The sequence below is a fragment of the Amblyomma mixtum genome, chromosome 4 (genome assembly GCF_055824585.1).
Source record: "Amblyomma mixtum isolate Tamu chromosome 4, ASM5582458v1, whole genome shotgun sequence".
Taxonomy (NCBI): domain Eukaryota; kingdom Metazoa; phylum Arthropoda; class Arachnida; order Ixodida; family Ixodidae; genus Amblyomma; species Amblyomma mixtum.
In genome coordinates this window covers 84,866,441-84,894,356 of record NC_143015.1, presented here as the reverse complement: position 1 = coordinate 84,894,356, position 27,916 = coordinate 84,866,441, and the positions used below count along the sequence as shown (strand labels likewise).

The 27,916-nt window shown below is 48.8% G+C and overlaps 2 protein-coding genes across 2 annotated transcripts; both read left to right on the top strand.

Annotated features, from left to right (window-relative positions):
- Nucleotides 1-23: 23 nt before the first annotated feature.
- On the top strand, nucleotides 24-27,916 carry Sce (E3 ubiquitin-protein ligase Sce). The gene is made up of 5 exons (XM_089586962.1): nucleotides 24-421; nucleotides 17,113-17,307; nucleotides 18,337-18,777; nucleotides 21,579-21,759; nucleotides 26,895-27,916. Exons 1-5 carry the CDS (start codon nucleotides 179-181, stop codon nucleotides 27,113-27,115), a joined length of 1,281 nt encoding a protein of 426 aa, XP_089443088.1. The 5' UTR covers nucleotides 24-178; the 3' UTR covers nucleotides 27,116-27,916.
- LOC149347267 (uncharacterized) lies at nucleotides 2,389-7,677 on the top strand. Its single transcript, XM_089586025.1, has one exon. The coding sequence runs from the start codon at nucleotides 3,604-3,606 to the stop codon at nucleotides 7,675-7,677; it is 4,074 nt and encodes a 1,357-aa protein (XP_089442151.1). The 5' UTR covers nucleotides 2,389-3,603.

Sequence of the window (27,916 nt, the reverse complement as noted above, 5' to 3'; positions counted from 1 at the left end):
GTCAGCCGCAGCGTCCCCAAGCGGCAAGCGTACCAGTCCGCATGTAGAGAAAACAGTGGCCGCGGACAGCAGTGGCAACGGTTGCAGTGTAAGTACTAGTTTGTAGCGGTCTCGAAACAAAAATACATCGGCAGCCGTGTGGACGGGAGGTGGGTGAGCGGCGCATCCAGCATCCAAGATGTCGTCGTCGGACACCCAAACGACGAATCGGACCTGGGAGCTGAGCCTGTACGAGCTCCACCGGACGCCGCAGGAGGTGATCACGGACAACACCGAGATCGCCGTGTCGCCGCGCAGTCTTCACAGTGAGCTCATGTGCCCCATCTGTCTGGACATGCTCAAGAACACCATGACAACCAAAGAGTGCTTGCACCGATTCTGCCAGGAGTGCATCATCACAGCGTTGCGCAGCGGCAACAAGGTGAGCGTCCACCATTCGGTACCGGCGCTGCAAGCCCTGTCTCTTGGTGGGAGAGCTCCTGGCGTCCCCAGGGCCTCCTCCGTCGCGGAGCGCGCGTGGTTCGCTGTAAACAATCGACCGTGGGCCAGCCGTCTCCTCCGCAGCTCAGCTGTGGGATAAAATTACCGCACCGGCTTTGCTGTTAACCATGTGACGGCTGAACGATGCTTCCGACGAACGGCGGTGCGGTAGGAACGCGCGCCGCATGCGCTCAGACGCGGAGATGGAAAAAGCGCGAGTGATTCGCCGTGGGTCCCCCCTTACGAAAACTCTCTCTGTGAAAGCCCTTTGCGAAATTGTGGAAGTCCCCGGTGTTCACTTACCTCTGCTAGCTTCACAAGTGTGCGAATTGGGCTCGTTGGTAACCGATCATATTTGAAACAGCGCAAGGACGGGACACAGTGAGGAGACGCCACGAGAGCTATCATCTGGTTTTATTCCAAGAAGCTCAGGAACATAGATGGTCTGACAAGCCAAGAACAACTAAAAAATTCCAAAAGGTGCGCAACGCGGCATGACAGGGGAATGGCACGTGCCCAGCTCGGCTGCTAACAGGTCTCAAATGGGAAGCCACAAAGAGCAACAAAACAAGTGTAAACAAGCAGCAACAAAAAATTCATAAGTGTATCAGCAAAATCTAGCGGCAGGGTGCGTGTGACATATCAGACGATGTAGAAATGCGATTTTCCTTGGGAAACAGATTGTCGATTATTTCTTCTTTATCATTAGTGCTTCCCATATCTCACGCGAGCGCTGTTAGTTAATTTAGAGTACATTGCAGTAGGAACTCGGAACTTCCGGAACACGTCATTCTTTGGGGGTTCTGCCTGTTGAAGAGCGCCGGTTTGGTTTGTGCGTTTCGACCTGCGCCGCCTTGGGCACATTTCTGTTCCTGCATTGTTTGTCAGCTGGTAAGAAAACCGTGCTGAAGATACTGTGTTGACATTCGTCGACTCGGGACGCAGGCACGTTCTGTGAACGCGCTGATATCTTATCCTGTCGAATCTCCGTCAAATAGCCCAGCTATGTATTGTCGTCATGAGTCATTTGGCGTCGGTGATAAGCGTGATAAAAATCAAAGAGCAGCAGCTGAAATACACCAGCTTTATTTTAGATGAAGCCAGGAACGTTGGAAAACGTAGTGTGTATTGTCATTCGTTAATGCAAGCTTGAGCCATTTAGATTCATCTGATATTGATGGGACCAAAACGTCACTTTGCATAAATAAGATGTCGTTATGAAAAGCGACTTAATGGCATAGTTGTGCAGGTATGCAGTTTGCTGAATTTTTGTGGAGACTGCGACCTTGGTGTTATTCATTTCTCTATTTTAGCGTCTTTCGCAGAAAGTATTCAACTCTGCTTTCAAATTCTGCGCGCACATTTTTAAAATTCCTGGTGTAGCCATGCACGCTCATTACACAGCGACATTTTTTTCTAATCTCCTCGAGCCGTTGTAAGCGGCTGCTTTTCATCGTGCTGCTTGCAGGTGTGTAATGTCGTGCGCGTCAGTAGAGGAATCCGGATGTGGTGAGCGCTGTATGTGTGTATGAGCGCGTCGAGATGCCATGCAGCAAGCTTGCTTGGAGGGGGGTATTGTGTGCACGGGTGGTTTTCTCCGAGCCTCGAGGACGGACTGAGCTTCACATTCTTGTGTGTCTAGTGTGTGTGCGTTCGTTTCTTGAGACTCCGTGGCCGAACTGTCAAATTTGACACCATAACAAAGGGCCTCTACTGAGGACAGGGTTAGCGCGCACAGTATTCCACGAAACCGGGAAAGGGCATTTAGGGGCTTTTGGAATAGAATGACTAACTGGCGGGAGGGGCGTTGTTGCCCTGCGCACTCCCCCCCGCCTATCCCCCTATGTCCCTGTAGGGTTCGGCACGCTGCCGCCTCTTTTTGTACATGTGTTACGAACATTCCGCGAGAGGAGAGTGGACTAGGCTGCGCGCCCCGTTTTGTTTGTTTTGTTTTAGTGCGTGCCGTTGGAAGGGGAGGAGCGGCTCGAACGCTCATGCTCTTCGGTTGGTCTCCCCGTTCGTTCTTGCGTTTTCCCTTGCCACTCCAGATGGCGGGGCTCTCTGCCGACACCGACCTTGGGCTCCTGTCCCCCATCTTCCCGGAATCCTGCCTCCCAGGGGAAGAAGCCGCCGGCCATAAACAAGCGAGAACGGTCTCGGTTTCGTCGCGTTACGCGACGGGCGGTATACTAGGCCAGCACGGTTAGGAGCTGAAAGTGTCCGTTGGCCCCACACGTCTGGCGCGCCTCCGGTCCACTTGGCGGAGGATTGCGCAGCCACGTAGGGAGGAATTTCGGGGTGAGGGAAAAACCCTGACATCAGTTCTGAGCTTTCCCATTCGTTAAAACTGATGTCAGGCGGGAAGCTGTAACACAGTTCAAATTTGGCGTGTGGAAAGGGGCGCAGGATCGGGGTGAACTCGTGAAGAGACCCGCGCCCGAGGGCTTTTTGGCTCTAGCTACTCGTAGCTGTCAGGCGCTCGGTCGGGCCGAGCGCGGAGTAGCGGCCGTTGAGAGCTGGTGCAAGGCGCGCCAGTTCGACTGTTGGGACGTGGTGTCCCTCGCCTCTGTGAAGGCGGTCGGCTAGGCCGGCCGCGGATAGTTCGACCGTACTGAATCTTGTACCCATCTGTAAATAGCCTGCATAAAAGTTCTTCGTTTCTCCGTGAATCGCTTCGCCTGGAAGTCACTTCATCGAGAAGCCCTTCAAGCGGTGCATCCAGTTGCTGGAAACCACCGGACCAACACCACCGGCAACAACTTTACTGGCGCAGTCGACAGTACTGGTGCACTGCAGCGGCCCCCAGGAGAGGACGAAGTTCGGTATCCAAGGCGAGATACCGAGTGGACGACAGGCTAAGGGTACGAAGGTGCGAGGAGCATCGGGCGTGAAACGCCGAAGACAAGGCCTTCAGCGGCGGCAATTGGGAAATTGAAGCGGACACGACCTTCAGCGGACGCCAAGTGGCATCCCCGAGCAACGGCAGCAGCTAGCGGCTTCAATCGGCACCTCAAGAGGTCGACTCCATTCTTGCCCGAAAAGAGGACACTGCGAGCAGCTCCGAGTGAGTTCCCTGGTTCCTTTTTCTTGGCGGTCACTGTTTGACTACGGCGGGCGTAGTTAATGATAACCCGATTTGGGCATCTTAACCCTGACAAGGCATCCACAATGAACAGCGATAGTGACAGTGGTGACAGTAGGGACGGTGGTGACAAGGGCATCAATGAGGTGTCGAGGCCACGGCGTAGCCAAAACATTGATAAAGAGCTGGAATTGTACGAAAAAAAGATAAAAGCCTTGGAGCTTGAAATGCAAATCATTCGTGCTCGAAGCCAGAATGCTGCGCCTTCCGAAGACGAACGGTTGAGACAGTACGCTAAGCTGCTCGCCGGCGCGTTTCCCAAATTGCCTGCAGACGGTGAAGTGCCCGTCTGGTTTGAATCAGTGGAATGCTCGCTCAGGGCTTACAACGTTCCGAAGGAACACTGGGCGCAGCTTGTGTTCCCAGTGCTGGCCGAGCGGGTGACTTACTTATCGACTCGGTTCACCGCAGAACAGCACAGGGACTACGATAAGTTGAAGACGGTGGTCCTAGACGAGTTAAAACTTTCAGCCGCAGAGTACCAAAGGCGGTTTTCAGGGGCCACCAAGAGGCGCGAAGAGACTTGGAAGGGTTTTGTCACACGCGTCCAGAGTTATTTAAATTTTTATTTAAAATCTCGGGGCGTGTCGACTTTTGACGGACTTCTGAAGCTTCTGGTCGCCGACCAGCTCAAAGAGGGGCTTTCAGAAGAAGCACGGAAATATGTCAAGCTGCGCGAGGGTGAGAAATGGCTGAACGCGGATGAGATAGCCGCATTGCTACAGACGTACGAGGAAGCCGCCGGGAAGGGAAGCGCACAGAGGAAAGCCGACAGCTTTAAGGGTTTTGATAGCCGGCCAAAACCGAGGTCTGAGGCCCCACCTGCTCAGAAGCCTGGGGCAGAACGAGGAGACGTAAGGGCTGCAGTCAGGCCAGGAGGAGAAAAGAGAAAGGAATCGCGATCGGGTGGCTGTTTCCGATGCGGAAGCTGGCGGCACATTGTTGCGAACTGCCCATTTGATCGTGAGAACCCAGCTGACAAACGAGAGCGTCCGCCGCGCGAGGATAGGTTAACGGCACGCGTGTCCACCCATGCCTCGGAGACCACGCGTCCAACTCTCAGGGACGTTAAAATCAGCTGTCGGGAGGCAGTTTTCAGCGCCATTGTGGACACCGGCGCAGATATCACCGTAGTGCGCGAAAGCCTTGTACCTGAAGAGTTTGTATCCCCACATGGGACAATCGATCTCATCTCCGCCTTCGGAGAAAAAGTAGAGGCGAAGCTGGCAGTTGTTCCGTTGAAGCTGTATCGTGGTGCTTCCTTAATTGAAAATGTGGATGATGCGACACCGGTGACGTGTGCGCTCACCGACAAGCTCACGCACGCCGATTGCCTGATCTCGGCAGACGCATGGGAACAGCTGCACGACACGCGCAAATCGGACAGCGAGGGTCTCGTGCAGGCGGTCGGAACTCTGTCGCCGCCGGGTGAAGACAGACCGGATGAGCCAGGGCCAGACGCGGGAGCCGAGTCAGTTTTGACGTTCGAGGACGAAATCCTGCCCGAGCAGACCCTTGACAGAAATGAAGGAGAGCAATCACAGACGGATAGCACGGCTGAGCTTGGCGGAGCACAGAAGTTTCGGGTTGAGCAGCGTGAGGACGAGACACTGCGTGAGGCCTGGCAGAACGCTAAGCAGGGAAAGGCGGGCATGTCAGTCGTAGACGGAGTTTTGTATCATAAAGACCAGGTGCTAGGCCAGGGGGTACAGCAGCTAGTGCTGCCAAGATTACGGCGCGAGGCCGCACTAAGCCTAGCACATGAGTCCTATTGGGGGGGACACCTGGGCTTTCGCAAGACTAAAGCTCGCCTCAAGTACAGTTTCTACTGGCCGGGCATGGAGTCGGATATTCGCAATCACTGTGACAGCTGCCATGGCTGTCAAGTGCGTTCAGACCGCCGGCGAACTGATAGGGTACCGATAACGCCTCTCACTCGCCCGAAGTTTCCTTTCCAGAAAGTGAACATAGATGTCATAGGTCCGATCGAGCCATCGTCTGGCCGAGGACATAGATACGCGCTTTGCATAATAGATCTGTGCACGCGTTGGCCAGAAGTAGTCTGCCTTAGGTCTTTGTCCGCCAGGGCAACCTGCGATGCGCTGCTTTCGGTGTTTAGCCGGACGGGTGTTCCCGAGGTAGTGTGCTCAGACTGCGGCACCAATTTTACAGCCGCACTTACGAAGGAATTTCTTGGAAGGCTCGGCTGTACCCCACGCTTTTCCGCTCCAAATCATCCGGAAAGCAATGGGTCGGTGGAGAGGTGGAACAGAGTCTTTAAAACCATGCTCTCACACGTAATTGAAAAGGAACCGAAAAACTGGGACAAGTTCATCCCTTTTCTTCTTTGGGCCTATCGAGAGGTGCCGCACGACACCACTGGCGTGTCGCCCTTCCGAATGCTTTACGGCCGAGACCCAGTAGGACCACTAGGTATCCTAAAGCAAAGCTGGGTGGGAGATATTGAAGTACCCGGGGAACTGGCGAGCGCCCCGGCCGAGTACCTGAAGAAGCTGAAAGCACAGCTCGAGATCGCGGCCGACACCGCAGAGCTAACGACTAGAAAACAGCAGGAGGCGTACTCGTCACACTACAACAAGCATGCAATGGTGAAAATCTTTCGCGAAGGCGAGGCGGTCCTCGTCTTCGACGAAAAGAGGCCAGGGAAAATGTACCCAAAGTGGCTGGGGCCGGGGGTGGTGACAAAAAGGTACCGCGAGCACTCGTACTACGTACAGATGAGTGACGGTCGCCGCATGCTAGTACATGCAAATAAGCTACGCCCCTACGTCGGCAAGGTGGGTTCGGTGAGCGTCATATTTCATGACGATTGCGACTTCGGAGAAGTCGAATACACCCCGCGCGCACAGAACCTCCTGGAGGACTGTGTAGTTCTTAAGCCTGATAGAACAAGCCACTTAGACAGGGATGCCGCGGCGCTGGTGCACGCCACGTTCGAGCAGCACCAGGCATTGTTTCGGAATGAACCATCTATCGCACGCGTGGGCGAGCACAGCATAAAACTCGCGGAGGGGGCAAATCCAAAGCGAGGGCACCCTTATAGGATCCCAGAGGCTTTAAAAGACGAAGTAACGAGGCAGATTGATGAACTCCTCGAACAAGGCCTCATCTACCCATGCAAAAGCCCTTTTGCACACCCGATCGTGTGTGTTCCGAAAAAGGGCGGGTCCGTACGTCTTTGCATAGACTATCGAGCGCTGAATGCGGTGACCGAGACGGACGCATTTCCTATGGGTTGCCCCCAGGAGCTGATCATGCGAGTCGGAGCCGCGAGGTTCATAACCCTTCTGGACCTCAGGCGCGGCTATTGGCAGGTGCCGCTCGCTGAGGATTCTCAGCTTCCGACCGCCTTCATCTCGCACCTAGGTCAATTTGCCTGGCGGGTGATGCCTTTCGGTCTTAAGAACGCGGCGGCTACGTTCCAAAGGAACATGAACCAGTTACTAGCCGGGCAGGAAGAATACGCTTGCGCCTATCTAGACGATATCGCCGTGTTCAGCCCATCGCTCGAATCGCACATCCGTCATCTGCACCGTGTGTTTTCCACTTTGGAGGAGGTGGGCCTGCATGCTAGCTGGGAAAAGTGCCAAATAGCACTGCCCTCAATCCGCTACCTGGGGCATGTTGTCGGTTCAGGCCAGCATGGCCCAGCCAAGGAGAAAATTGAGGCTATTGAAGGCATTCAAGTCCCTAAGACCAAGAAAGAATTGAGGAGCTGCCTAGGGCTATGTGGCTACTACCGTAGCTATGTTCCGAATTTTGCAGAAATCGCTCTGCCACTAACACGCCTAACGGGCAAGGGCGTGCCGAATAAAATACCATGGCCAGATGACGCCGACAGAGCCTTCAAAGCCCTCAAAAAGGCTCTATGCGAGGCGGTTGCACTGACCACTCCGGACCCACGGAAGCCGTATCTGCTTTTCACAGACGCGTCAGCAGTAGCGGCTGGTGCCTGTTTGGCGCAGCTTTCTGACAACGGCACTGAGACGCCGATAGCCTTCGCCAGTCACAAATTTACACCCTCGCAAATGTGATGGGCTGCAATCGAAAGGGGGGCATTCGGGGTAATCTGGGCACTAAAAAAGTTTGAGACGTGGGTGTTTGCCGCCGCCGTGACTGTCATCACTGACCACAATCCGCTCTCATTTCTTACGAGCAGCGTGCCCCAAAGTGCAAAGCTTACGCGCTGGGCTCTGGCGCTCCAACGCTACAATGTTAACATTGAGCATCGCAGGGGAGTCGACCACGGTAACGCGGATGCCTTGTCTAGGATCCCCAACGCTTGTTGGAATAGTACACTGGCTGACGTCCCGCAGTGACCGCTGAGAAACTGGACCGGGGAACAGTGCACACAGACTCGTTGGACTTAAGAGACACACCCTGATCCAACCCAGCGAAAGTGTTAGCTTTCTGTGCGTGTTTGTTTAGTGGACGCTGCAGCATGTATCTGTGAAGTGTCTGACGAAATGTCGCGGCATGCTGGTTCACAGGCTCCTGTGGCTTGCTCGTGCCGATGTACTGAACTGCTATACTTGCCGAACCCTTTTTGTTGTTTGTTGCCTCGGCTTATCTCTTAATAGATTAGCCGAGTCTTGGGGGGAAGGTGTAGGGTTCGGCACGCTGCCGCCTCTTTTTGTACATGTGTTACGAACATTCCGCGAGAGGAGAGTGGACTAGGCTGCGCGCCCCGTTTTGTTTGTTTTGTTTTAGTGCGTGCCGTTGGAAGGGGAGGAGCGGCTCGAACGCTCATGCTCTTCGGTTGGTCTCCCCGTTCGTTCTTGCGTTTTCCCTTGCCACTCCAGATGGCGGGGCTCTCTGCCGACACCGACCTTGGGCTCCTGTCCCCCATCTTCCCGGAATCCTGCCTCCCAGGGGAAGAAGCCGCCGGCCATAAACAAGCGAGAACGGTCTCGGTTTCGTCGCGTTACGCGACGGGCGGTATACTAGGCCAGCACGGTTAGGAGCTGAAAGTGTCCGTTGGCCCCACACGTCTGGCGCGCCTCCGGTCCACTTGGCGGAGGATTGCGCAGCAGCCACGTAGGGAGGAATTTCGGGGTGAGGGAAAAACCCTGACATCAGTTCTGAGCTTTCCCATTCGTTAAAACTGATGTCAGGCGGGAAGCTGTAACACAGTTCAAATTTGGCGTGTGGAAAGGGGCGCAGGATCGGGGTGAACTCGTGAAGAGACCCGCGCCCGAGGGCTTTTTGGCTCTAGCTACTCGTAGCTGTCAGGCGCTCGGTCGGGCCGAGCGCGGAGTAGCGGCCGTTGAGAGCTGGTGCAAGGCGCGCCAGTTCGACTGTTGGGACGTGGTGTCCCTCGCCTCTGTGAAGGCGGTCGGCTAGGCCGGCCGCGGATAGTTCGACCGTACTGAATCTTGTACCCATCTGTAAATAGCCTGCATAAAAGTTCTTCGTTTCTCCGTGAATCGCTTCGCCTGGAAGTCACTTCATCGAGAAGCCCTTCAAGCGGTGCATCCAGTTGCTGGAAACCACCGGACCAACACCACCGGCAACAACTTTACTGTCCCCATCATAGGCGCTGCTGCACGCGGGAAGAAACCAGTCTTCCCTGTTGCGCCCTTTTGTCCCTAATTGGCGCCGCCGCTACTGAGTACGATGCGGATGTCTTTTGCAGCGTTCCGGGACGGCGTTTCGTCGACAAATCGGTTCGCAGGACAGCTTCGCAAGTGACAATGAGCGTTCGTTTCTGCAGAAATGCGCAGGCAAACTAGTGGAGACTCGGGAGACACGCGCTTTGCTCGACAGGCTGTGTTCGGCCGCCGAGTTGCCGACTGCCTTGGGGACGGGTTTTTCACCAAGCTGTTCGAGAGGTGCAATGAAAGGGTAAAAGGGCGCATACTGTGCTGGTCTTTTAGTTGTGGTGGTAGTGGTTTATTTAATAATTGTAATAATAAAGTGAAGAAGAAAAAGACTTGCCGGCCGCGGCAATTGCTGTCTAATATCTTAAACACCCGAGCTGCAGCCGCCGGAAGGGAAATGATAGTGAGGAGAAGTATAGAGGGGATGGATAGCAAGAAAGGACAGGGGAGAGCTTTGTACACTATTTACAAAATACAGAAGTAATCAAGTTCGCGCCGCTCGCGCGCAAATGTCCAAGCTTACGCTGGTCTTATGCGAGAGTAAATATGCCGAACAGTGTTGCCGTATTGGTCAGTTGGCTTTTCCCAGTTCTTAGCTCAAAACTTCCCCTTTTTCCCCCTCAAAGTATTTCTCTCGCGGAAGAATACCCCCAAGGAAATCAATTGAAAAAAAAAAAATCAGTCCAATAAAAATTGACAAAGCCCATGAATAATGAAAATCAGGGTGAGAGCATTTCGTAGCGGTTTCCACAGCACAGCTTTCTCTGCATACTCAGCGTTGTAATAAGAGACATTAGCGACCTGCGCTACACCCCCTTAGAGAGCCGACATGTCCGTCTTTTTGGAGAGGTACCTAGGGACCGGACCAAGCACTGATGCATGCGAAACAGGTGTTCGCAGAGCTCTCACCGCACTGGCGAAGTCCACACGTTCATGATTCTGGCGTTAAGCAGTTGTAACGCAGTGATAAGTTAGTTTATTGGCATTTAACTTCCCAAAGCGACTCTGGCAATGAGGACGCCGTAGTTAAGTGCTCTGGAAATTTCCACCACGTGGTGTTCTCTAACGTGCACTGTCATCGCACAGTACACGAGCCTCCAGAATTTCGCCTCCATCGAAATTCGGCCGCCGCTGCCGGGATCGAACCCGCGTCTTTCGGGACAATTAAAAATTCCACGTTTACACTTCAACAAGTGCTAAACACAAATTTCAAGAAAAAATCTTCTGGGTGGTGGAAAAATTAGCAAACTTTCCTCGCCAGTTTTTTTTTATTATTTATACACACGCTGTGCGAATTAAGTATTTTACATTTTCATCTTGTTCACACTCATAACGCTGGATGGACCTGATTCCAGTAGCGCACCCTGCAGCCGCCGCCAGACAGCGCTAATTGCCGGTCTTATGTAGAGTTACTGTATATGCTACAGTAACTCTAGGCTTATGTTATGTTGCCGGGCGGAAGTTAAAAATTGGATTAATTCAATGGAAAAGAAGCATAGTGTAGAACTACATCGATACTGAAAAAGGCAGATCAGGAAAGAATTTTTCTATGATACCTCGAGAGGCAGTGCCCTACTCTTTGGAGCTAGGTCAGGGTGTCTTGGAACGCGCCTCTACAAAAAAAAAAATTAACGATGATGATGACACATGTGCTGTATATGGTAGATATGTAGAAACAATTGAACACCTCATACTCAAGTGTGATGGTATCCGTCCGGATGTCGATGCAGGCACAGTCACTCTTCCTGAGGCCCTAGGGTTTAAAGATAACAATGGTCACGTAAATAAATCTGCAGTGGAAGTTAGCAAAGAGCGTTTGGAGGATTGGTGGCTGAAAAGCAGAGATGTGGCATAAGGTTAGAATTGTACGAAACCGTAGGCAAATATGATGGCGAATCTTAATGAGAATTGCCAACACAGTAAACAAAAAATAAAGAAAGAAAAGCTGAGCATGGTGGCAATTGCCACCACCCCGTTTCAAAGGGGGCGCTCCTATCCATCCATGTTCCCTTGCATTTTTTTCGAAAATTCCCTTACAAAGCGATGCATAGAGAGCGGACCGTGTGACTGAATAGCAGGCAGTGGTTGGTAGCAGTGGAGTGGCGAGTCACCGCTGGCGGCTAAAAGAAATGCGCGGATAGAGCAGTCAAAGCCACCGCATTCAACCGTCTGTGGAGGATTATTTGTGGCTCTTTATTTGTAGAATAACAATGGAAGGAAAAGATTTTTGTCCTTGTCTGCCGCGCCGAAGCATTTCTTGAAATAAGGAAAAGATGTTGCAAGCCGCGACATCTGCCATGGAAACCTGAAGCGGAAAATTAAAGGAAAGGGTGATCGATAGAAGGAAGAGGGGGCATGCACTTGTACCAGCCCTATTGAAGACAGGAACCGTTTTGGAGCAGGGGGTCAGGTGAATATAGCTGGTTCTGGGAAAAGAATGCAGCCACTTGGGGTGTACACCAGAACTGTGCCTTGATGGAAGGGATGAAAGTGTGTGCGAAATGAGGTTGAAAGAGCGGAAGTGAAGCCCCCCTCCTCCTCCTCTACATGTTCCCAGAACGCCAGAACTAACAGTTGTATGTGTATGTGGTACTTCCTGCATTGAAATCCGGGTGCCGCGGGCATTTGTCTCCCTTCCTTGGAGGGGGGGGGGGGGGGGTGGCCTAGCGACCCCGCACTTTCTCTCGAACCTACCTCCTTCACCCCTCCTCACAAGTACCTAGCCCGAACAACGATCAGCCCACTTCCCCGCCAGGGACAAAAAAAAAAAAACAGTTTCCATTCCTTTCCTGCCTAGCCTCTGCTGCACTGACAAAAAAAAAGTCAAGGTATCTGAATGAATTCCTGGAAGCAGTGTGCAGGAAGAGGGCTTCGTGGGCACTGCCGTGAACACCTCGCGCTAGCGCGGTGGAAGCGGTAGCGGAACCGGTTTTCGACAGTCCAGAGAGGAGACAACTCCCTCGAAATGCGGGCGGGAGAGTTGCCCTCCCCACGTTGAAAATTGGTTTTTGAGGAAAGGAAATGGACAACTTGCAGAATAACGAGCGCCCTCTACAATTTTCCAACCAAAAACCGCAATCTTGCATTCTTCTTGGTTGGAAAACATCTTCCTGTAGGTCAGCTTTGCCGCAATTTTGCAAGCTGTCCATTCCGCTGTATCTCGGTGGGCACTGGAACCGCGCCTTAAAGGAAGGGATAAAGGAGGGAGTCAGGCGTCCCCCCCCCCCCCCCCCCCCCCCCCCCGTTTGCCCACTGACGTCATCGGGGTAGGGGACGCGGGGTGAGGTGTGTCGCCCTATGGGTTGCAGGGGCAGCGAGCACTGATGTTTAAAAAGTATTTCTAAATTATAGGGTCTATGCAGAGCTTTCAAATTTGACTCAAATACCTGCAAAGACCACCTCTACGGATCTGTTGCACTAGAATATGCCCATCAAAATCATTTCGGGGTCCCTTTAAGATTGGGGTCCCATGCTTTCGCGGCCAGTGGCCATTTCTCCCTATGCGCGATCGCGATTGTCCTTCCGCTTATGATAGAAGAACAAGTTTTATCTCATTAGAAGGATAAATGTATTTATGTTTCAGTGGTGTGTTTTTTTTATAGCAATAATAGTTCGTACGAGTGCAGTGAGCAAAAAAAGTGCATAAACGTGCATTTGTTCACCTTGCCTGCTTGCGTTGTTTTGTTTTATGAAAAAAAAACTACTGCACTAAGAAAAAGCTGCTCCTGCAGCGTTTTAGTGAAATTTTAACCTCTGTATGTTACTAGCAGTTTTGAGCTCCAGTGAATAATTATTTAGAGCCGGCATTATAAAAAAGGTAATGAATGACAAAAATGGCGCATACTAGTGGCTCAATAGCTTTCCGTCTAATTAACAGAACACATCGAATTTCATTTAGTGTACAAACTTTCTTTGAGCAGTACTTGGTAGTTCTTTAGTTTTTGTTGTCCAAAGTTAACCGTATTCACCGAAACGTGGCTCACAGCAGCCTGGTATTGTCACCAGATCAGGCCTCTGTCAATTAACCTGGTTCTGTGCAAGGTGCGGCTAGCCTATCGCCACAGACTTATCTCATTCACCCTGTTGACCTTCTGCCTTCCCCTGCTATGCGGCATTCCTAAATGCATCTTTTAGGAAGCTTTATCTTTCAAACGCAGCATTGTTCGCTGTTCATTTTGTAATGCCGAGGTACCATATTCAGTGGTGGAACTGCTGCGCCAATTGCGCCAAATTGCGCCAAATGGGAAATCCTGCTACATGCTGCTACAAAATCGGTTTTTTGCCTACTTTTGCGCCACGCCTGCGCCGAAATATCTCTGAATAACTCCAATAACTCTGCCGAGAACGAAACCGAAACACATTTCCGTGAAACCAAAACTTATGTCTGCTGGCAACACTTCCGGCAACGCATCTGCCGGGAGCCACATCGCCATCGCTGCTTTGCAACCGAAGGTGAACAAAGGGACCACTGTCAGCGCACTGCCTTTGTGGATGGACACTTCACGTCTTCGATGTCTTTGTCAAAGCTGAAAGGCAAAAAAACTTATGACTAACTTATATCGGGCAGAAAATCCAGCTGCCATTCCTATGACCAAGGATTAATCAGAGCGGTGAAAGGATCGCGGAAGCGTCAGCTGCAACGGTTGGAGGCGGATGCAGGAGAAGAGACCCGTGCAAAACAAGCGAAACAAGGCTGTGATGTATACAGTGGTGAGCAGCCTTGTCTAGAGCGCTCGGGCGGTGCACTTCCTTGCAAACAAATCCAGATTTTGTGGCAGCCTCTAGTGTCCAGCTGCAACGCTTGCACGGGAGTAGCGCCAGATAGCCTCGTAAACAAAGCAGGCACGAAAACTTTGCCCTGTAATGAGGGGCTGCTCTCTAATTTCGGTTTTTGTTACCAAGTGCGCACTGCTCAAGCGCTCTAGACAAGGCTGCTCACCACTGTACAGGACAAAGACACCCAGAAAAGAGGTCAGAATGTAGAGAAGGTACAAGAAGAGATCAGACTGGCCAGGAATATGATCACCAATGCTGAGCTGCTTTTCACAAAAGGTGTCAAGTCTAAACATTTTGCAGACGTTGAGAGTGGACAAGCCCTTCTGAAGAATGGACAGGAAAAGCTCGCAGCGGCACTGTCTAAGCTGGAGTGATCAAGAAAAGGGAAGAAATAGTACCTGAAAGTTTGTTTTAAGAACGGTATCATTTTTTATAGTTCTGTTGAGCATTTCGTTATGTCGCTCTTTTGAATAAAAACGGCAGTGTTTTTAGGAGAACCTCCTGTTCTGCTTATTTTGGGCTCTTTTTAAGGAACCAAGCACTTTAAACTGCATTTGGGATTGAAGCTTGCTCTTGCATGGCTGTGGTTGCTAAAAACGTCTGAGCAAATGCCTGTTCCAGAAATACAACAAAGCTTCTTTATTTAAAATAACTGTTTTTTGGCATGGAATTTTGGTACGAAGCTTTTTTTTTTGTGCTACAAAAGCTCGAATTCTGCTACAAAATGCCATTTTTCCTGCTACAAAACTTAAAATTGCTGCTACAAACTGCGATTTCTTCTGCTACAAAAGCTGCTACAAGAAGCCAGTTGCCAGTTCCACCACTGCATATTGCCTGTTTGCAAAAGTGTGCAATCCGTGGAGTTTGAAAGGCATTCTTTTTTTCTTTTAACTGTGGTCCTAGTTTAGGCAGTGCAACGGTAACAAAAGCATGGTAAGTATATAACTGCAAGTGCCTGGAGCCTTAGCACAGATTTGCTGTTAAGGAGTGCAGCTTCAGTCATGTGAGATAATACCGCTAACGTCTAAAGCTTGTGTTGCTCCATGTCTGTGTATGTCCACATTTTTTTGCCCTAGACTTTATACCCTCTGAACTTGAGAATGCTTTTCCTGCAGACCTAGTCATTCTGTGGTGATTGTGTGTTTGCAGTGTTGTTTCCATGAGGGATTTCAGTGGTGTGGGTGCTCGTACATGTCGTGTAATGTTGTGGTGGTGCCCTCTACGCTCAGCAGTTCCCCCCCATCCCTCTGCGCAATATTGAAGGTGTGGTTTTATGGTGAAGGCAAGTTTTCGGGGTACGGGTATTCATTACTTATTCACAAATACCAGTAGCCCTAAGTAAGGCTGTGACAGGGTTTGGGTCATCAGACGTCTCATTACTCACTGGGAGACACTGTACTACATCTCAGTAATTCCTTGCAGTACTACCAGCGCTTGGACAGGGGACAGAGAACAAGAAGAGACCGAAGGACAAGCACTACTAGCAGCTGAAAGTTTATTGAAACATACATGTGTATTATACTCTTTCGTGACAACCAGAAACGCATGCACCACCCTTCCCGCGAAAAGCATAAAAAAGATACTGCTATGAGTCCAAATATGACAATTCACAATCATGGATGATTACTGACGGTGTGCTGCTGTTTTTGCTCTGGCAAAAGCTTCGAACATGAACTAACTAGTTCAGATTTCCGTGGTACACAATTTCCCGAGTTTAGTCCACATGACTCTGGTGTACGTTCAAGTGTTGTTTCCAAACTGACGGCCCCCTTTGAAGCAGGATCCCTCGCCTCAGACTGAATTCGTCATTTTTAATGCTGTTTTCAGCACGTTGACTAATCCTAATTAATCCAGTGAGCTTTTGCTTCGTCTCATCTGTAACAAAACATATGAGCGATAAGTATGCTTTATTTTTTATTTATAGTCTTATACAACTTTTAAAAAACAGCAGTTGCTAACACTGGGCTGTGGTACGCGGCGTCCTGTATTACTCCACTGGCCTATCGCAACAGTAAACAAAATCAGCTTTTTAATGTTTGACTAATCAAACAATCCACGTATCAAAAGTCTAGAGCTCATACTTTTTTTTCTTGTGATAAGCTCCTTGTTTAGGTAACAAGAAATGGCTAAACAGAGGACTTTTTCGTCGTGGAGGAACTCTGTGCGCGGAGGCTGAATGCGGGCGGAGCTTCACTGCAGACTTAAGTTGTATCCGACTATAGAGTGAAGATTCTGCCACTTCTATTCCTAGGAAGAGAGTGTTTGTTTACAAAAATGGTTCCCGGTCTAAGAACCAAATGGTGTCGCTGGGCTGAGCTTATGGTTACGTCTCTGTTTGCGCACATTAAACTCAAAATTAGAATGTGGCAGATGGCGCAACATCCCGCAAAAATGCTTGCATTTAGCATACGTAAGCGTGCATGCGCTTATGGCACGTAAAGTGTTAGGCTCTTTTCTAACCATACCTGTGCGCGCCGCAAGCAGACGACATGTTTGACATGTTCTCCTGATTGGCTGAGGAGGTCTCTACCTTTCATGGTGTTGCAAGGAACATGTGAGGTGGTGCATAGCTCCCAGAAATAAGACCAAATGTAAAGCTCGGTGATAACAGTGAATTATGTGCAGTTTGTAATAAACGTATTATGTGAAGAATATTACAAGCTTTGATGATAAAACATTCAAATTCTAGTGCGCAGCTGTCAGTAACCTACTATCGCAGTAAAACGAAATGTGTCAGTGTGAAATTCATATCATTGTAGCCACGTCGCGGTGACTCGGTGGTTATGGTCCTCAGCTGCTGACCCGAAAGACGCGGGTTCGATTCCGGCCGCAGCAGCCGAATTTCGATGGAGGCGAAATTCTAGAGGCCCGTCTACTGTGCGATGTCAGTGCAGAAATTTCCGGAGACCTTTCACTACGGCGTCCCTCATAGCCTAAGTTGCTTTGGGACGTTAAACCCCAAATAAACCAAACCATATCATTGTAGATGTTGGTTCAGTTGCTCACAAGTACGCAGTTCAGCGACCGTGAGTAAGCGTTTAGTGGCTATGGGCTCGACAGAGCCGTCATTTGCTGCCCCCCCCCTGTGTGCAGGAGTGCCCGACGTGCCGCAAGAAGCTGGTGTCCAAGCGCTCCCTGCGGGCGGACCCCAACTTCGACATGCTGATTGCCAAGATCTACCCGAGCCGGGACGAGTACGAGGCCCACCAGGAGCGGGTGCTGGCCAAGCTCAACCGGCAGCACTCGCAGGCCCTGGCACACAGCATCGAGGAGGGCATGCGCATGCAGGTGGGTAGGGTGAGCCTCGGGGGCCACATACCTGCCGCCGCAGTTGCAGTGCAGCATGGTGCTGGGTGACGAGGGGGAGTAGCTTTCTAGGAGTAATGACCAAAAAAAGAATCAGTCAGCGTGTCAGTGCGGTTTGACTTCGTGGTAGTGGGTTTTTTATTTTGCATTGAATATGGAAGGTAAAAGAATTTTAGAAGAACTGCAGATTGGGCTAGTTGGTGTAGATTCATAGTGATGGTTCAACAGCGCAAACACACACAGACCAAGAAGGAGACAAGACACACACAGCGCTGAACTTACAACTGATTTTTTATTATGAAGAAGCATGTCATAATATACACACATGAAAACACACATGAAAAAACAGCGCACATGCTCAATGTCAACAATCTCATAGTACTAAAAAAGGTAAAGGTAAAGAATTTTTTTCTACCTCGGCATCTGCCATCGCTGCTGGAAGCACCTGAGCTGGGGCAGCGGAAATAAAGGACAGCAGGCAGAGTGAAGAAGTGAAAAGAAAGAGGGAAGGGGATAGCAGGAAGGACGGGGGGGGGGGGGGGGGGTACACTGACAATAAATCTGTTTACATATGTACATGATAAATATAAATATATACAGGTCGTACACGCGTGAAGGTCTGGTAGAACACAGTACAAACACACGCACACTGCACAGAGCACAAAAGAGCTGGAGTGGGGGCGTCCAGCTGTTCATCGTCCAAGGTAGCACAGGCGGAACGTTCGATCACTGCATGTAACTACCTGGCGGAGAACAGGCTCCCAACCGGTTTTGGTAATTTCCACCTTGACAGATGCACACACAACGGGCACTGGTTATTTGCGAGAGTGCACTGTAGGTTGTGCCTTCTACTGTCAGGTGTATCACTTTTTCAGCTAGTGCTAGTTTCCTTTTGTCTTCCTTGCATGTGTCTTCCATCGCACTTTCTCTTTCACGGCATTTGTGCGCTGTCTAAGCCAATCCAACGGTGAGTGCATACTGTCTTTCTGCTGCTCACGGCGGCACGCGCAGGCCCTGAACCGGAATCAGCGTGTGCGCAAGCACGGCACCGACGAGAACAATGGCGGCGGCAGCAGCGGGCCTGCAACCCCTGCTGCGGTGGCAACCGCCACTGCTTGCGTATCTGTGCCGTCCTCCGGTGGCGGCACTGCCAACAGTGGCCACCAGGTGGCGAGCGCTGCCACACCGACCATGCCCACCTCTTTCTCGGCAGCGTCTGCACCAACGGCCAGTAGTACGGTGCAACAGCAGCAGCAACAACAACAGCAGCAGCAACAGCAGCCACAGCCACAGCAACAACAGCAGCTACAACAACAGCAGCAGCAACAACAACAACAGCAACAACCTCTCCGGCAGACGCCCACCCCCGGAAGCTGCAGCGATGCCACCACACAGAGCAGCACGAGCAGCGTCGGCTCCTCACAGCCACGCAAGAGGCCCAAGACGCAGCAGGTAGAGGGCACTAGTATTATCAATACTGCATTGTTTTGGCACTAGGAGTGGTGCTAGCGCCATCTGTCATCAGTTGCTGGAAGTTTCTGCGATACTCGTGCCAGACAGCAATAGTTCCTCTAAGGGCAGTTGATGCCAGAGTGCAATGGTTCCTATAAGGGCAGTTGGCAGTGGCACTTCAAGTGTTAGTGCACTTGCCATTTGAATACGGCGGTGTTAAATAATCATAAGTGTTTGCACTTACTGGCTGGGAAAAAATAATGGTTTCAAGCAAGTTGGCTTTATCGAGCGTGGAACTTTTGTCATCATGTTTGTCTAGGGAAAGCCCCCATTTACTCATCAACCTCAGAGAAGTACCAGTTGGAGCCGGGCATTGCCAGCTCATGAACAGTGTTCATGTTGCTAGAACGTACCGTCAGCATCCATGAATAGTTTACTTCGTGTAAACACTGCCATTTTTGCACGTCTGATGGTCGTTGAATGTTCTTTCCACTTGTAACATTTTTTTATGTGAATAAAGTTGTGGCAACTACTTTCCCCCTTAATAGAGCCTTCTCTAAAGCATCCCTAATTGCAAGGGCATATAATAATATTCACAAATTTATGAACTTTGCAATGAAGAAGGTGATCACTGGTGACAAGTACTTGAATGAGCGCTTGCAGACTTGATTACAATCCTTATGCACACAGTAGCAACAAATCCCGGCCACGGCTGCCGTGCTTTGATGCGGACGAAACGCAAAAGGCTGTGGTGTGCTGTGCGATGTCGGTGCACATTAAAGAACCCCGGGGGGTCGAAATTGATCCGGAGACCTCCACTATGACGTCCCTCATAGCCCATTGTTGCTTTGAATGTTAGACCCCTTAATTTAAGCTTTCCAAACACTTGGTGTATGGCATACATGTTGGCTTACAAGCATTCCGCCATGCACCAGCTCTAGCTGTGATCTCTTGTACCATACACAAACTCTTACAAACACTGACAAGAATTTGTTTGCCTATATGATTAGCTCAATGTTTCCATAAGGCAGGTTACCACAAGGTGCCCTTACGTATAGATTTTCCAAGTCAGCGTGCAGTAATTTTAAGTGCATTGGCTGTTTGGGACCTTGGTAGAAGGCAATATAAATGTGATAGAAAATATTTTGTGTGGAACAAAACAAAGTTGTAAAAATAAACAACACTGCAGTTTATTTCATACACCCAGTTTATTTCATATGCCACACCCATGTAAACTTGTTGTTGCTGCTGCTGCCTGGTGGGCAGCCTGTATTTCAGTTTAGCTTGCAGGTGCAGATTGTTGGTTAGTTCGACTCCTGCTTATAAACAGGTTGAAATGCTGTTACAGAGGGGTGTGTAATGTGCCATGTTGCACAGCCTCGCAATTTTCGAATGGCGTACAAGATGACCAAAATTTGTTGAGTCACAGTTACCAAGGGTAATCGCATTTTTGAAATTCTCAAAACTGGTACGGTTATTAACAATGCTGGTATGACTATGCCGGAAAAAACAGCTTCACACCTCAAAATCCTCATCTTGAAAATTAGCGGTTTTCGCTGAAACACCCAGTTCGTATCATTTTAAACCACTGTTTAAAGAATTTCAGCTGGTTATAAGGCAAACTGTTTTTGGTTGACTTGGCTTAACAGTGTGAACTGCCGGTCCAGTTAGTGGAATCAGACATCAGGGAAATGACATGTGCTTTCTGCTGTGTCACAAACAGTAGGCATCTGTCGAGTCAGCAGGGCTTTTCTGTATTTCGGCATTCCATTGGAAGAAGGTAGTTTGATACGACTTGCTTCCAACAATGTAATTTTTATGAATAGTGTACAATTTGCACAATAACTGCTGCCAGTTGCAATGGACGGATTGTTGGAGAAACAAAATTTTCATATGAGAGAGTGTACGTTCACGTGCATTAGTACATGACAGCAGTATAGCGACACAACTTGTGTTGTTGGCATGTGTAAAGCTGTCTGAAGGGATTCATGGACCCTTGTATCTGTGTCTGATACTGCAGTCCTGTTGTCGAGGTTTTAGCAAGGTGGAGGAAGAAAAACTTAAATGGTTACCACCATCACAGCAACCAGTCTCATTCTGGAAAATTTGAAAGAAAATTTAAAAATTTGTGAAAGAAGCATCCTGAAATTACAGCATGATGCAGAATCACTGAAAATTAAAAATTCTCTCCATGGTCTGCCTTTATTGTTTCGTCGGCCCGTGCTTTCAGTCCCGGATAATTTTTTTGCTCATATAGAACTACCCGGTTTTCACTCTGCAGCATAATTGAACGACGCACAGCTTGAATTTCGCACCATAGCCCCTTCGCCTCGCGGGCAACGCCATGTTGGGCAAGAACAACGCATGACTTGTGCAAAACGAAACGGGTGCAGCTACGTAATCAGGCTTTCAAGGATAAATTTGGACTGGGTGTAGCAGCGGTGTAAAGCACGCACGCAGTCAGTCCGGTTGGGGTGAGATGACGCGATTTTACTCATAAGATAACATTTTAAGGATAACTGTGTTTTCCACTTTTACCTGTAGATTTTCTTCTCAAGCATAGTTACTGGGCACAGCATAAGTTGCTGCACAGTGGCACGTTATTTTTCTAGTTGCACCGAGGTACGAGATGCACCAAAAAAAAATTCAAAGAAAATGCGACTTCTACGTTGGAAAATGCACCGGTTGTTTGGCTTGGGAAGACCTTCTTTATAGAGGGGTGTATTGATTGAGGATTCTCACGGCGAGTGCTTCATTGAGTGCCAACAAGTCAGTGCAAGCCCTGAGAGTTTGCCCCTCAGGCTGCAGCATGCTCCAACGACACGGAGTCTGCCGGGGGCGAGACGGAGGAGACGGATGCGGAGGATGCCGACGCCGCCCTCAACAGTGAGATCGAGCTTGTGTTCAAGCCACAGCCACAGATGATGCTGGAGGACTCGAGCGCCCAGGTGCGCTACATCAAGACCACCGCAAACGCCACCGGTGAGTGAGCACAGCCCAGTGGCGCCCTCTGCCATTTTCGGGGGCTGTGCGTTGCAGTGCCTCTCTGTGAAGCATGGCCGAGGACGGAGTGAAGTCGGCCTGTGTTGACAACTCGCGTACGAACTGCGATAGCATCAGTACAGCTTTTAACGCGATCGCATTTAGGCTGCCGTCTTGTGAAAACCACCAGGTTTCTCCGTTACGAAATTCCCTGATTTACCAAGAGGACCATGATGTCATCAGCACTGCCAAATTTGAAAATGTAAGGACTAGAATGTTCAAGTACCTTCCTTTGGATTATCATACCAGATTGTACTGACCATACGGAGTGATCTACCTTTAATCCCCATTAATGCCATTCTGTTCAATTTCGTGATCACAGTCCTCATTGTTGATATCTCCAGACTAAATTAAGTGCAGAGGGAAAAGAACTCCTTTGTAAATACAATTTTTCCAGCAGTAAACCAGTCTTCTTCTGCCGAGGAAACATCAACATAGCTGCAAAGGGTCCCTCAGAGAGCTAAAGAATAAATTTTTACTGAGAATGAAAAGTTCAAGTTGTTACATCGGCTGTGAATTGTGTGCACGGGGAAGCAGTTCACAGATGTAAGCAGTAGGCTTGTTATGAATAGTGTTTTCTTTTTTTGTTGTTAAAGTGAATTTCAGTTGAACAGTAGTTTACTGCAGATAATTTTGGAGCAAACATTTGTACTGACACATGATGACTGCTGTAATGGCACATATATAATGGATCGAAAGTAAGCTATCAGTTGAGGTGCTACGTGCCTACTTTTCCTATGTGATATAGTGTGGTAATGTGGTTACAGTTTTGGTCAATTCGACCTTCATTACAGATAGACACGTTGTTGACGAACATAAGTAGTAGTAGCTAACGCTCATAAAAACCAAACATACTGATCGAATCAAGATCCGCAAATTTTCTGCTTGCTTGAGCATTTCAAAGGGGAGATGCGGGTCAAAAAGCGGCAATTGTCATTTTTAAAAAATTTTTGTATTTTTGACTGTTTGGGTGACATTGATCCTTCTCCTTTCACCTATAAAAAGAAAAAACAGCTGGAAATCATTGGGGAAATTTAATAACAACCCTGTTAAAACTCTCGAGGTGGCTAGAAAAAGTGCAGATCTGACCCATAGCGGTGTCACGCACCATTGGGTTCATGCACAGCGGTAGGCCTGTTTTTTTCTCCCCAAAGTTGGCTTTGCCACTTCACAAACTCTGGAAAACTATTTAGCTATTTTCACCGCCAAAACCACGAGTTTTCACTAGAATTACCTAAATTGCTTGGTGTGCAATTTCGGCCATGCCATCAGCTGCTAGCAGCTGCTAGGTTTTAATGCAGTCAGTAATATTTTTATGGATGAAAATTTCCAAAATATTCAGGTATATCAGCCACTGAAAACAAGCACGAGATATAGGTAAAACTATCTCAAAATGGTGCATGCCAAGAGACTGACGTTACAAGTAGACTCCCTTTAAGACCAACTTGAAGAGATGAGAAAATTTGTTCGTCTTATCAGAATTTCCCCTAAAAAGGTGTGTGACCAAATGTATGTTAAATGAAAAAGCAATGAATATAATATAATAGCCTTTCAGAGAGAGGGTAGTTGTAAATAGAGCAGTTATTGCACTATGCATGAAATAAGCTTGGTTATCTCACTTGAAAATTGCATTGGTGTAGTTTTTTACCCCCATCTTTTTTTTTCTCACTGTATCTTTTGTGTTTTCTTGTAATTTTTTCTTTCCATCCTGCTCCTCCTGTAGCATAGCTGTTACCAGCACTACGAGCAGACACGTCGTGACGATATCTGGCCGTCTCTGCACTGCGATAATGCATGTTGCTACGCTGCATCTGTTTAAAATGTGGCTATGGAGTTTTTAAGCCTCAAGTCAATGAGCGGGTGCACTTCAAGCATACGCGCCTTTTTATCTCTAGGGGCAATGCTCACTGCACGATGCGCGCACAATGCTGAAATCTGCACCAGCATAGGTGCGATGGTGCCCTACCTTTTCGGCACTGGCAAGGGAGCTTTCCCCCGAGGAAACGCGTTCTCACAAGACGGCTTCACCGCAGCTTTGCGCGAAGGTGCGCGGAAGCCATCTTGTAGGGGTTCTAGTTCTTGCATAGAAGCATTTTATATAACCGTAAAAACCTGCGTATAATACGAACCCGAATATAATACGAGGCTAAGTTTTAGAGACGCGAAATGGGGAAAAAAAGTTTCACCCGCGTATGATACGAGTAACACAAGCTCATAGAAGACATTTATTCAAATCGCATTCCGCACTTCACTTCAATCACTTTCTTCTTCAGTAGCGCTTTCTTCGGACATTTCTTTGTCCGACAAATCATCCCAAATGTACTCATCTTCCGTGCCATCGAGGGCGTTCGAGATGCCGCACTTCTTAAGCCCGCTTCAGCCTCCCGGTTTGCGTCACTGCAGGCTCACCTGAGCGCATCCACTCTGCGTAGCACCGCTTGACTGCGTCCTTGAACAGTTTGTTTACACAACCATCAAGCGGCCGAGAAAGCTTCGTCGCGTTACGCTGCACGCGAAAAGGGCTTCTTTCTGTTGTGGCCATCCACGAATGCTTCCTTCGACGACACCAAACTGCCTCCCGGCCACACCGTTGCCGATGTTCTCCGCAGCTAAAATCGCTTGAAAGTAGCCGAGTACTGTTTTCGAGACTGTGACATCGTGCTCCCTAAAACAATATCCACTTCACGAAGCGTGCCTTACATGCGAGCACGTGCGTTGTCAACAGGTGCACGGCACACCGCGACCCCCCGGCGCACCCAACAACAAAGAAATGACGTCGTGACGTCGTTTGTCAAGAGTAACGAAGCTAAGCCGTAGCCACGCCGCAAAAACGAAACCAAAACTTCGAGCAACTTCGAAATTTTTGTTTGGATCCGCAAATAGTATGAGGCGGAAATTTAGGACGCTAATTATGGGAAAAAAACCTCGTATTATACGCGGGTTTTTACGGTAATTTCTTTCTTTGGTGAAGTATGGATGCCCCGTGTATGCCTTTACGTGGGGTCACCATGGTTCGCAGTTGCTTCAGAAGTTTGTCTTAAGCGAAGGACATGCACAACAGTCCGTCTTAGGCGGATTTTTTTTTTTACGTTAAGTCCTGTCGGAAACCAACCGAATGGTTTCACTTGGTCATCTTATCCAAGGATTCGTGTTGACCGAGTTTGTCTTAAGGGGGGACACTGGTCTTCAAAATAAAATTTTATTAATTTAGTCATAGTTATAAAATTTTCAGGGCACATGTATTTTTGTGCACTGATTCTAGATATATCATTTAATTTCATGTAAAGCAATTCCTTGAGCACTTATGCACATCTTATGCAAGTATTTTGCGGAGAGTTTTGAGGAAAATTTGCTGCAGGAAACTCGCTGAAAAGTATGCCATTGGGTTCTCTTGACACCAAAGAATACAATAAGGGTAAAATTATTATCCTGGCTCTCATAGAACTTGAGTAATAGGGTACTGAAGCTGCCACTTCACACACAGGAACACACATTTTCCTTCTCATTTCTGAAGCGACAACTTCAAAACTCTATAACTTAAGTTCTATGATAGGCAGGAAGACAATTTCACCCTTATTGTATTCCTTGGTGTCAAGAGAACCCAATGGCATACATTTCAGCGAATTTCCCGCTGCAAATTTTCTTCAAAACTCTCTGCAAAATACTAGTATAAAAAGTGCATAAGTGCTCAAGGAATTGTTTTACATGAAATTAAATGACATATTTAGAATCGGCACACAAAAATACATATGCCCTGAAGATTTCTTAACTGTGACTTCATTAATAAAAAATTTTTTTCAAGACCAGTGTCCCCCCTTAACGGGAGTCTACTGTATTGCTTATCAGCACTTAGTGAAGTGGTAGGGATAAGCAAAACTGTCTCGCTCTGCTCTGTCATGGTTACTGCTTTGTCACTTACTGCTCTTTACTTATGAATGGAACTTTTTTTCTTTTGGTTAAAGCACTATAGACACCAAATATTTTTGTGCGTGTTTTCTTTTTTCGAATGGCGCATTTTACATTAATATGCATGGATCACTGCTTGATATTCACCGATGGCAGCTAAATAATTTATAATTGAATTTCTGTTTCTGTTTCATCAGCCGGATGGTGGCTATGACATAGCTGACCTTTAGGTCACATGAGACATGAAAAAAATGTAATATAACTGCCGTTACATAGCTTTTTGTTGTTCCAGCTCTTAAAGCAGGCTCATTTAAGTGTTGCAGTAAATTAGAACTACATATCAGCATATATATTCAAGTTTTTTCCCTCAAGTGACCTAAAGTTAGCTACGTGTCACAGCCATCATTCATTTCATGAAACTGAAACAGCATGAGAGAACTCAGTTATAAATTTTTTACCAGTTGTAGGCGAATACCACGTGGTGATCCATGTGTTCTAATGTCTAACAGATCACTGGAAAGAAGAGAACATGCAACAAAAATTAGGTGTCTATAGTCCTTTTGAATGTAGTGGTAGGGCTTCAACAAACATTGGGCATATATTAGTCTGTATGGTAAAGGAGAAACCGTCACAGAAAAGGCTACAAAATCTGATGACATCAGCCACGAATCGGTGCATGTCTTCAATAGGATTCACTTGAATAGTACGTGAAAACAGCTTTGAAACATGTGACAAAGAAAGAAATGACTAAGTTGGTGTATTTATTTATTTCTGCGTCGTTCTCCTTAGTTGCTGTTTTAGTTTGTTACATGAACCAGCCAGCTCATCACCTTAGCCAGGGACCCGCCGCGGTGACTTAGTGGTTACGGCGCTTGGCTGGTGGCCCGAAAAACACTGGGTCGATCCCGGCCACAGCGGTCGAATTTCGATGGAGCCGAAATTCTGGAGGCCCGTGTACTGTGCGTTGTCAGTGCACGTTAAAGAACCCCAGGTGGTCTAAATTTCCGGAGCCCTCCACTACGGCGTCCCTCATGGCCTGAGTTGCTTTCGGACGTTAAACCCCAATGAACCAAACCTTATCCTGGTCCAAGTTAGTGTTCATAGTTCAGTTCTCTAATTCTTTGCTGTACGTATTATAACGCTGTGCACTGATGTGCGGTCCTGTGCAGTGGACCACCTGTCCAAGTACCTGGCGATGCGGCTGGCCCTGGACAAGTTTGAGCAGGACGCGTCGGCGCCTCGCAGTGTGGCCCCCTTCACCATCTACATCGCCGTCACTCCGGGCCAGTTCACCCCGCTGGCGGGCAACATGACGCTCGACCAGGTCAACGAAAAGTACTGGAAAGTGAACAAGCCGCTGGAGATGTACTACGCCCACCGGAAGGCCTGAAGCCTTCTTCCCTCCTCCCCCCATCCCTGCGCCATCTGGTGTGAAGGACCTCGGCATCCTCTGTTGTGTGCGCGCCATGACGGGCTGTGGCTGTTTTGTGTCATTGCAGTGAACTCCGTTTCAGTGACGCCAGAAGCTGCGTATGAAGACACCACGGTGGTGTAGAAGCTATGCAGCAATGTTGTCATGCAGCTTTTTGAAGAACTGTTTGTGCCCCCAGTATGTGCTTTGTACTGAATGCACTGAATTCGGCGTGAATTCAGTGAGTGAATCATTAAACTTTGAGTCCTTGCAGCAAACATCAATCCAGCGACGCCAGAAGTTGCATATGGAGACCTTGCTGTAGTGTAAAGAACCTGTGCAGCACTGTTGTTGTGCAGCTTGTCGAGAGCCAGTTGTGGATGCAGCGTGTGCATTGTGAACGTGGTGGTGTCAGGGGCACTGAATTCGCCGCCAAGAATGACACAGGTGTTGAGCGTACAAGTACAGGGGCGCACGCGTGATGGGTACAGACTTGCCTGTAAATACTGCGGAGGTGAAGAAATAAGGAACTTGAAACCTCCCCTTTTTTGTGGCACTGAGTGATGTGTGGCGGCTTTGCTCCAGAAGGCCAGTCGTGGAGGAAGAGAGCTCTCGGAACAAGAAACGTGTTTGGGACATGTTCGGGATGTCTACAGACTACGGAATGCATTGGTTTTTGAGAAGTAAAAGAGTTGTGAGCACGCCTCATGCCAACTTTGATGGAACAAGCCTGCTGGAAGAACTTGAGTAGTGATTAAAAAATGCATGGCTGTGTCTGAA